The 11,319-nt window shown below is 41.8% G+C and overlaps 1 protein-coding gene across 1 annotated transcript; it reads right to left on the reverse strand.

Annotated features, from left to right (window-relative positions):
• Positions 1-4,203: 4,203 nt before the first annotated feature.
• On the reverse strand, positions 4,204-7,135 carry LOC147429720 (uncharacterized). Its single transcript, XM_086495270.1, has 4 exons — positions 6,357-7,135; positions 5,718-6,256; positions 5,251-5,625; positions 4,204-5,162 (listed from the first exon to the last, which is right to left on the reverse strand). Exons 1-3 carry the CDS (start codon positions 6,993-6,995, stop codon positions 5,265-5,267), a joined length of 1,539 nt encoding a protein of 512 aa, XP_086351396.1. The 5' UTR covers positions 6,996-7,135; the 3' UTR covers positions 4,204-5,162; positions 5,251-5,264.
• Between the last annotated feature and the right edge of the window lie 4,184 nt (positions 7,136-11,319).

The following is an 11,319-nucleotide window of genomic DNA, read 5'->3' on the forward strand; positions in this document are numbered from 1 at the left end:
TAAGACGTCTGATTAGACAACATCAATCTAGTCGTAGCGAGATAACGTTAGTTTCCTTTTGTCATAGCATGTACAATGAGATGACGTGTATACATCTTTTTGTAACTATTGAAAAACCATGTATTTTCTCAATGATGACAATGGTGTTGTAACTATTATATTTGCAAAGCTTAACAATCAAGTGATTTTGCCTATGATGTGTACAATTGTCATTGATTTACTTTCGTCCATTTATTTTTGTCAGTTTTGTATCTTTATTCTGCAAACAATACTACGCATGATGGAGTTAATGGTTATATTGTCTTGTGGGCGACTACTTTGGGTCTATACCTTGAAATTTCTTTCAAAGGTGAATCTCGGCTATCTTGGATTCATTTAAGTTTATCTATTATTGAAACATTCAATATGGTTGATGGGTGGTAGGGCATTGAATGCCCTGCCACCCAAAAAGTTTTACTCTCGGGTGTCGTTATAAATGTCGCTATATAAGGCTCTGCAACGTCGCTGTCTGAGTCGCTATAGAAGGCCTATAATCGCCGCTATCTGCGTTTCTATATAGCTATGCATATAGCGATGTTCTTGTAGTGACACTATTAGCGACGGTCTTAACGACACCGGGGAGTATAAAAACCCAATGTATTTCCGTCGCTAAAAAAGTCACAAGTGCACACAACCTCTTGTAGTGGGGCGAGCTTCTTGGATTCATAACACCCGTTATCATGTCGTAGGGAGAAGCCTCAATGAGACACATCTGCTAAGTAGCCCACAATGTCAGAAAAAAGAGTCTATAAGCTTGAATAGTGTGATGGCAAAGCTTCTAGGAGTCACAAATGGGTGCTATCGAGTCATACTGGGAATAAGGAATGTAGCCCGAACAAAGCGAATGGAGGGGTTTAAAAATTTAAGAGATGGCCCTATTGCTTTGTGTCGAACTACGGTGAGAGGCTGAAGCAATGCTTAAAAATCAAGGGTGATAGTTTTGTGGTTAGTGAACAATGAGCACATGTAGAGGTTTTCATTTGCTAACAAAACAAGATGAATGTTTTATCCCAAAAAGCATGATTGTGTAGTTCATAAATATGAAATCTCAATTACCTCACAATATATAAAACTATAACTGTTAAATACACCAAAATTTGATGTTTTTGACATCACCGATGCCCAAAACCCTTGGGAACGACTAGCTACATGCCCCGTTTGGACACCTGGAGAGACCGTTAGGCCCAAAAAAAAACTCTAGAGCCCCTATCCCACACGATGCAAAAATGGGGGGTAGGAAAATTACAGGCCCTATTCCACACGACGCAAAAATGGGGATAGGGAGAGTTCCCTACCCTCCATTTTTGTGTGGGAGAGGGCCTCCATAGGCTTTTTTGAGCCTAACAGCCTCTCTGGGTGTCCAATCGGGGCATGTAGCCAGTCGTTCCTTGGGTTTTTGGGTGTTCTGGACACATGGATGGTGCCAAAAAATAAAAAAATCATGTACTATGTAAAAGCTAGAATTTATTTTTGAGTCATTAAGAAGAGTTACAACAACGACATGAAAAAGTAGATAATGACAGTGAAGGCACCCATGTCATCTATATGGAGGTTTTCACTTGCACTTTGGCTTTGTATAAATAAGCCAAAGAGGATGTTGTATTGCGAAAAGAGCCATAGAAGGTATAATGGAGCTAACAACACTATTAAGATAGCATTAGAAGAGCGGGGGAAAGCTCGTAAAGGTGAGTAGATCCAAACAAAACATCATGGGGGGGGGGGTGGGGGGGGGGGGGGGGGGGGGGAGAGAGAGAGAGAGGAGAGAGAGAGAGAGAGAGAGAGGAGGGAATGAAGTAACCCAAAAGTGAAGAAATAATTGTTTGCCGCCAAGTCACTTGAATGAGAACAGACTTTGAGGTGTACAACAAAGGAATAGTGTAAAAAGGATATCATTTTTAATATCTAGAGATGTGTACTAAGATATGTTTGAATCCCATAGGTACGTTTAAAATGCTCAATACGGGTAAATTTGGAGCTGTTTTGACCATCAATAGCTCTGCTAATTAGCAGGTTAACCAATATCTTACACAATCCTTTTTGAGTCATTTTTGGCCCTAATGTGTATGTTGATGGGCATTCAAGGAAAAAATATAGATGAATGGCCTTCTTTTGGTAGAGAGCTACATTAGCATGAGTTTTCCATATAGAGGCAACTCTCTAGAGGTTCTTTAAAAAAACCATAGATTCGGTTAGAATCGTGGTTATATGGATTGCTAGATTTGCGATTAAATTTATGGCTTTATGCATTGCTAAATATTGTGCAATAATCATGGTTATTGGTGCGGTTATTTTTCACAAGTATAGCCACGCTTATAACTACAAACAAAAAATAAATAAAAGGAAAAAGAAGGTCGAGTTATGGTGACGATGACTAATCACATGGCTAGTAAACTTAAATTGAAAAAAAAAATCCCAATTTTCGTGTACTGCTAGTAGTACGGATATGGGGTCGACCCTTTGTAGTGATGGTGCTTGGGATTACCCATGGTCCACAAGAAGGCAAGGCAGAAATGAGGTTGAGATTGAAAATTTTGCATGTTTAGGTAGTGTTTAAGTTGTCCTCTTAATTCACCTCTAAAATAATATGTAAAACTTGGCATGATGGTGCTAGCCTACAGTGGATGGGGCCATAGTAATCAAGAGGGGGCAACATGTAAGCATAGGCGGGAATTGTGTGTATCGCTTGCATGTAGGGGCTTAAGGATGTTGTGGACAATCACCAAAGCTATGATGGGCAAGGTTTTCTATATTGTTTGGGGGCACCAACTTGGGGCTAAAGCTATCAAACTCAAGTTGGGTACTAGCATTTCTAAGGGGTAGAGACACGAGGGGCGAGAGGGTCGCCACACAGCCACAGAGAGGTGCATACGAGGTGAGACAAGTGGTGGAACCCGGTGGAAAGAAGCCATGGCAAGTGGTGCAGGATTGCAAATTATAGTAGGGATGAGACCAAAAGGACGATATTCAAGTTCAATGTAGCTCTATCTGGTGGGAACAAGATTGAATTTTGATGGACACCTTGCCTTTTATATTTGTAGTATTTTATGATTTTTTGAAGGGTGCCCCACACTTACACCCATTGAAAATGAACAAAATATCCCAAAATAAAAAAATTCATGTAGAGAAGGAATTCTAGGGGGGGCAAGGAGTGGAGCTTAAAGGTAAAAGGAAATAAAGGGCAAAGAGGGCAAAGTTACATTGGGAGATGAAAAAAGGGAATACAAAAAGAAGGCTAAGGGTTTGGATGGTGGAACTTGTACGGTAAAAAGAAATTCACTTATTTAATTAATGGAAAACTTAAATAAGATCAGAGGGTTTATTGAAGTCTTGAGGTACAGGGAATAATAGGGAGAGAGTATGAGAATTAAGAATCCTTTACTTGACATGAGAGTGAGCGACGTGAAGGAGGAGGGATATCCATTTAAGAGGGGTACAATTGTGGCATGATGTCTTGCTCCATGGTAGAGTCGAGGGAGTTTGTAGATACCAACATTTTTGTGACCTCTAGCCCATGGGTCTTAAATATGTTCTTTTTGTATTCTAAAGATGTTGCAATTGTGCTTATATGCTTGGGAGTACTAGCTCCCCTTCCACTATGTTGCATGATAGTACTTAAATCTAATCCAATCTAATGTGTTGAAGGAACAGGTTGTGGTATATTTTTTCCATAAGCGTGTTTTGAATCGATTCTAGAGCGGCAAACTCATACGTCAGCTGAACACCAAGGGAGGGGCTCAAGGATTATCTTTTTGCAAATGTAATTATGATCGGCGTATGGTGGTGGCAATGGGATAGTGCTCTTCTCTCCAACGATCAATTGCCAAATTTAAACCAAATTTATGTGGAAAACAAACCAAATTTAAAGCTTTCAAAGACCATGAAGATTTTTGCACGATTTTTTTATATCTTTTGGAGTAGTTCTCCAAAAGATGTTCCATTGTAGCTGATGGGAATGCAGCTCTCTTTCTTTCATATCGAAGGACTAAGTATTTAGTTCCAACAGAGCGAATATTTGGCCAATCTTCATCCATGAGGTAGAAATCTCTCGTTCTCCAAACTTCCAATTAGGCTTCAATCTGGTTCAAATTAGGCTTCTGTCTGATCCAATTGGAACTTTTAGATCTCAAAACCTTGTCTCTAGTCCCAAGAATGTACACAAAACAAAACCAAATTATGGATCAAGAACAAAAACTTTACAAAACGTTCGGACTTCTTCATTAGATTAATTTCAATGCAGAGTGGAACTTTGGGAATGCAAATTAGTGAACACGATCATCAACCTTTAATATGCCACTTCCCCTTCTTAATACAAGATTTATAGGAGAGTGCTATTAATGATAGAATGTACATCATGCACAATTATTAGCCGGGGAAAGCAATTATTACTTTTCACTCACTGAGTACCTCTCATCATGGTCTAAATTAGATAGGCAGGCTATTAATTTATGTATGATCACTCATCGCTGCCCAAGCTTGTATCGCCTGCCATATTCCTGTGATTTGGCTGCTTAAACTGGTCTTGATTACAAGGCTATGCACAACGCTGGGTATGCAAGACCATTGATATTGATAAAGAAGAGTCTGCTGGGTCATGGAATGCATACAGATAGGCAAAACAGTGGCGTAATTAAAAGCACGTCTCTAAAATCGCGCCATTAAAAGTCTCTAACAGTGGCGTAATTAAAAGCACGTCGAATGCTGAAATGTGATTCAAAAGTCCTGAAAATTCGGAGTAGGTTGCACAAACAGATGGCGCACTTTGGAAGCAGACGATCAGCTAATGTTCGAGTAGCTAGGCAACTATCAAAAACTGACGAACCTTGCTTTTGCAAAATTCGCCTTCATAGGATTAATGTTTCTTTGATTCTCAATCTGATTGCATATAGCCAGGCACGAATTATTAGATTAATTTGTTGAAAGGTTGAATTTAATGACAGGTGGAGACAAGGCGCTTATAGGAAGTAATGCAGCAGCAGAAAACTTCTTCCTCTGTTGAAACTCATCTGATCACGTGTGGCAGAAATCTCCTTCCTCTGCTGCATTCCAGCTAGCTTCCTGCAAGTCCTCTTATATGGGGATTATGGCTCTCTTTATCGGAACACTAGTCTTCTCCATCGCTCACTCTGCAGATGTATCCGAATAAAAATTCAAAACGTTTCTCATTGGCTTAGATCCGAATCGCAAGCAATTTATCTCAAAAAATAGCCAAACCTGTCCTTATTAATCTAAGTACTTCGATCCCTTCGATTTGTTGATGCTTGATTAGAAGGCAGGATGGAGTTTTGCCGTTGAGTTTGAGCTAATTCAGTGAGCAGTTCATCCACGAGCTGCATGTCTATATCTAGCTGCCTGCCAGCGGGTCGACGAGGTGCGGGCCAATAAATTGGACTCATACTGGTTGTCGTTGCGGGAATGTAGTTCTGTGTTGCTAAAGTAATTGGACGCGCTTCCATGAATTGATCTTGAGGAAGCCGATCATTAACGTGATGTTCTACTGTTTGCTCGTAATTAGCGCGAACAGCACTGGCGCGATATGTCTCGTTTTGTACCATATTGGCTATGCCTTGATTATACAAGCTCTGATGTCTGCAGAATAGTAAACGAAAACGTGCTTGATTCGCTCGGAACATTAATCAAACGAACCAACCAAACGAACCAACCAGACAAACCAAACGAACCTGTCCCTATTGTTCTGCTGTAGCGGAGTAGTTCGTGTTTGCTCGAGATCGGGACGTTGTTGAAAGGGGGACAATACACTGCGAGGATCAGCAATCCAGGGGCGAGTTAATGCGGGCCTTCGATCTAACTCACTTAATGGCGGCCTTGATATTATATTGCTACCAGTCGTAGGGTATATAACTGCTCGAGTTTGCTGGGGCTGGGGCCGGGGCCGGAGCAGGGGCGGCCGGGGCTGAGGCCTTGGGGCGCGATGTCGATATTGCTGGAGGCCTGCAATAGCGGGACCGAGTCGCGACTGAACTTCTGGCATGTCTTGATTAAGACCAAAGTACGGACGAGGCGGAGCAGCAGCAAAGTATTGAGGATTCGGATCTGCCGGAGAATGGTATAATATAGGAGGCGGTCGAGCAGGAAGTAAGTATCGATCAGGACGCGGAGCGTAAAGATGTTGATCATCACGGAACTGAGCCAGAATTTCAGAAGCAGTTAAGTTCTGTTGCAACCGAGCATTAAAGTTTACACAAGGTTCTGCCGGACCCTGATTTAACAGGAAAGTGTTCAATATTAGCACCAAGCCATTGATGATACAGATCGCGAGCAGCATTACCAGCAAAAGTCTTTTATGGTTGAAGAGCTACCTGAGCAGAGAATTGAATGTACTGAGGCTCGTTACCAGGAGTGTTCTCACCAAAGCATTCAGAAAACGTGCTAGGCGGATATAAATTATAATTAGCAGCAGAATGGGGTGGAGAAAGGAGCCAATGGAGAGGATTAATATCGGCCTGGGCCTGCGCCTGCGGCCGTGGCGCCCTCGCAGGATGTAGATTGTACTCCTCATGTGTGCTGCGAGCTGGCTCTTCACGTCGTCTCTGTGTTCGAGGGCGCGTGTTTCTGAGGCTGCCATGGTCAGGGCTGAGGTCGCTCCGTAACTGTGCTTGTCTACCCCCTTGTAATAATTCGGCAGCAGCCGAGCTGGTACCGGCCGCCTGCGTATCACTAACGGGAACGACGTTGCGATCGATGTCGGACATCTTTCGCTTACCTTTAATGTCTATATTGCCCCTCAAAGGCTGCTCAGGATCCGAGACATGCGCCCCAATAATTTGTGCTTGGAGATCATCTACGCCAATTTCAGGATGCGGCCGCTCGCCTTGACGTAGATCTTCACCATCGACACGACCCTGATAACCTTCCATGGATTCCTCGTCGGTGCGAGGAGGCTGCTCACCGTCGTTCCTCTTGTCTGCATCGTCGATGTCGTCTCCAGTGCTCGCCATAGCCACAGCTCGGTTTCTACTTTCAAATGCAAAAACTTCTCTTCGCAACGGAACTATTTCAAGAAACCGGGCTCCAGCGTCCCTTTTAAAAAGAAAAACTAACTTATAGAGAGTGAAGCCACGCGAACTTTCTACTTCGTAGGCCTAAGGGCATGGACACGAGAGGCCCATATTTCTGTAACAGGTTACTAGCGCTTACTAAGGGAAATTTTGCTGCAGTGGCTACATTCCACTCACATGGCAGTTTACGCATGCTAGATGGAGGATATTTGCCTGTAACTTATAACACTACAAGTTTTAGAACTTTTCACTAGTTGAGAAAAAGGCCCCTTTTTCCACTCCTTTTTACACTTCATCGAAGAATTTTGGATGACGTATAAAAGTTTCACGATTAAAAAAATAGAATTCTCATTAAAAAAATGAACTTTTGTATAGTGAAAGTTGACTTTTCCACTCACTTTTGGAACAGTCACGGTGCCGTGACTGTTCCAAGAGTGATAATTTTTTTTTTCAATAGAAAATCAGATTTTCACGCTCAATTTTTTCTCGCTTGCGCATATGAAAATGTCGTTTTCCCACACAGTGGGTGTGAATCTCAATTTTCTCACTCTTTTTCACAGGTGCGAAAAGATCTAAAACTTGTTGTGTAAGCTCATTCCTTTGATGCTCCATGTGTTAGCATGCAAATCGGACGCCATTTGCTGTAGTGGATACCGTGGGCAGTTTCACACACATTGTCAAGAAGTGTGCAATTGAGAAGTCGCCGGGCCTCTTGCCCTGAGAGTTCGTGGCGGGAGATGATTCGATGGAGGTTCAAGGAAATCAAGTGAAGAGAAATATGATAAACTCCAACCATGAAAGATCCTGTCTCAAAGACACCCAATTACCCTAATCAAAACTCATGTGTATTGGACTAAAACAAATAGCTGATAAGTACTCTGATAAACTCCAACCATGAAAGATCCTGTCTCAAAGACACCCAATTACCCTAATCAAAACTCATGTGTATTGGACTAAAACAAATAGCTGATAAGTACTCTGATAACCCCTAGCTTGTTTGCACAAGTTTTCAGCACTCGATCAATGGATACAAACCACTAATTTGATGCAATGAATCCTTAATCTATACTCACAAAGGCCCAAATATCTTGTGTTGGAGTAGCATTGTTGCACTCTAGTAGAAACTATATATGAAGTGAATTCATAAGAAACGGGAAAATTGGAGGTTTTGTTGGTATAAGCAACCACCCCCTTTCTTCCCCACAACAAAGTGCTGATGTGTCACTTTTCATGCCTTTCATAAAATTTAGGCCCGACTTTGGGCCTTTTTTAGCCCATTTTCGATTGAAAAATGCCACTAATTTGAAATGAAAAATACCAAGCAAAATCAGATCAATCCCAAATTTAATCGGATCACTTCTTTTATCACCAAAGGCATGGCTGATAAGAGCTTACAATTCATTTGTAGTGGCCACACTCCAGTTTTCACATTTAGGTAGCTTTCACCTCAAGCTGTTATTTTTTGTTGTAGTGGGTGCATCCATAGCATAAGCTTAGCTTAAAAACAGTATGGCAGCATAATATTCATTATATAGAAGAAGAAGAAGCCACTAGTAGCACTATAACATATGCGCAGTATTATCGCTCACATTACCGCACAAAAACAATGAAATTTGTAATATGAAATTTCCCGTATGCGAAAAATATTGCGGCAACATTTGCGGTAATGGTCTAGCGGTAACATACGCGGTAATGCCTGCAGCTATATTTCCGCACCTATTACCGCGTTATTTACTGCAGAAATACCCGCGACAGTTACCGCGCAGTTTTTATTGCCAGCATTACCGCAGACGGGTTTATTATAAAAAAACAGATGACCGTTTGGATTGTCCTTTGCAGGACCATCCAAAAGGTCATCTATTTTTTTATTTATTTAAGATATTTTACAAAATTATTATTAATTACAACAAAATATCACAATTGGACAATACATTGAGCCAAAAAAAGATTGATAATTTTATTTATATAAGTGGAATTACAATTGGGGAAGGTATTGAGCCAAAAAATGATAGGTATTGCATTTACATAAAGGGCAAAAAAAGCTCGCGTGTACAAAATAGAGTATGGTCATGTGGGATAGGGCAAGCGGGGCCCGCATATACAAAATAGAGGATGCTCCTGGGGGAGATGGCGGCATTTCGCGTGGAACTCCTTGACTCTGCAAAACCAGAAAAAGAAACAATTAACACTTTGTTATTTAATATTTGATATAAAATCAACAATTTGATAATTTAAATAATATTAAAGTTACATGTTGCAGACTTCTGCACGCATTTTCTAACTCCTCTTGAGAGATCATTTGATTTTCAAACAACCAACACCAAGTTTGATACTCGGTATGGTTCTCTCTATATCTCTGCACATCTCTGGTCGGGCGACTCATGGTAATGTTATACTGACAAAAAATAGCAACCAATTAATTAAATGAAAAACATTAGATTTTTTACAATAATATTAATATTTTTACTTACATATTTGTCTTTCCAAGCCGTTTTTCCTCCCGAACCATAATGCGTAGGAGTCTGATGGGATTTGTCCTCAACTTGACGCGTATACATCCTCGCACCCGTTGCCCTTTCGTCCTCTTTCTCTTCCATAGCTGTCTCCCACTCCACATCATGGACATTTCTTGGCCGATAGCTATGCTCTGGAGACTCCATTGTCTTCTTTGCAGCTCTCCTCACACTAGATTTTTTGTTCTTGAGAAATGTTTTGACATGCTCTTGCAACCATTGCCTTGAGAATTGTTGCCCCTCAGGGTTGGGGAAACGCATGTGTATGGTTGTCTCTATATATGTGAGGTTGTAGGGATCTTGCTGATCAAATTTGAGAAAACAATTGATATATGTGGAGTGGATTAATTGGTTGACGTGTGTGCGGAATCTCCTGCCCTGCACTGTCTCGAGATCCACCATACCTCCTCTATGAACCTGGTAGTATAGCCCGCGGGCATCTGGTGAAGGCATGTCATGGTCCTCATCTTCTGCTGGAGCAGGCAGCGGTGACTGTGGAGCAGAATCTGTAGTACTCCCCCCCCCCCCCCCCCCCCCCCCCCCCCAGAACCACAACTAGCTCCGCTCCCTCGTCGAGATCAACCGGCGCTAGCGCGCAAGCTGCCCTAGTGCTGACTGCCAGAAGAGCACAGACGTGAATCTGGGGCAGAAGGTGGGATAGGTAGACGCCCGTGGCATCGGACCCTATGGCGTCGCACCCAACGGCGTCGGACCCTGGGGCGTTGGACCCTGTGAAGAAAAAGATGAACTTGGAGCTGTAGCTGGAAAACTTTGCAGGTACGGAGTTCCACCAGTCGGATTAGAGACCTCTGATAATCCAAAAGATGCTAGCTATGCTGGTGAATAGCGCTGCGTAAGGGTCTGCTGCGAACCTGACCACTCAGTCTGAAGACGCAATGCCCTCTCCAAATCTGGATCGGTCACAGGCACGGCAGCGGACCCACCAAGAGCGTCACGAAACTAGCCGAACCCTGATGATGACTGATGAGGTGACAGCTGTGAATGATAGGCAGAGAGAGCGTCGGGATATGACATCCCGTCCGCCATGAAATCCTCAATGCTGCGAAAGCGTGGTGTGGAAGAAGAAGACATGGTCTGCATTTATTACGACAAATATTAAACCAGGGTATAAAAATTCGAATATATGATTAAAAATTTTCACATTGATTTTTTTCAAACATTGGATTCTCTATAGTATCCAATGTTGAAAGAATCCAATGTGGAAAGAATTTAAGGTGTGTCTACAACCTATAAAAGAGTCTTGCAAAGCCTTGAGTGCTAATAAGATATTAGTGTTTGTATTGACTAATAAGACATTATTGTGTTTATGATTAGTGTGACCGATTGCGCGATCACTTGGACGGCCATTGGGGCCTAATACGTCACCTACGACTTAATCATGGAGGTATGTTATGTTTTTGTGTTGATTACTGTTTAATTTAACATAACTAGTGTTGGCTTGTGTAATTGGCTTGTGCACACACTAATTAGTGTCTGTTAACATACACTAATTAGTGTGTGCATTAGATTGTGCATACACTAATTAGTGTGTGCATTGGCTTGTGTAATTGGCTTGGATTGTGCACACACTAATTACTGTGTGTTAACATACACTAATTAGTGTGTACATTGGCTTGTGCATACACTAATTACTGTGTGCATTCGCTTGTGCACACACTAATTAGTGTGTGTTAACATACACTAATTACTGTGCGCATTGGCTTGTGTAATTGGCTTGTACACACACTAAT

Source organism: Adiantum capillus-veneris, chromosome 22 (assembly GCF_014529385.1).
Source record: "Adiantum capillus-veneris isolate H3 chromosome 22, ASM1452938v2, whole genome shotgun sequence".
Taxonomy (NCBI): Eukaryota; Viridiplantae; Streptophyta; class Polypodiopsida; order Polypodiales; family Pteridaceae; genus Adiantum; species Adiantum capillus-veneris.

Coding starts and splice junctions, on each gene's coding strand:
- LOC147429720 (XM_086495270.1), bottom strand. CDS start 6,995: ATGGCGAGCACTGGAGACGACATCGACGATGCAGACAAGAGGAACGAC. Junction 6,257..6,356: donor ACATTCAATTCTCTGCTCAG/GTAGCTCTTCAA, acceptor CTGTTAAATCAG/GGTCCGGCAGAACCTTGTGT. Junction 5,626..5,717: donor CAGCAGAACAATAGGGACAG/GTTCGTTTGGTT, acceptor ACTATTCTGCAG/ACATCAGAGCTTGTATAATC.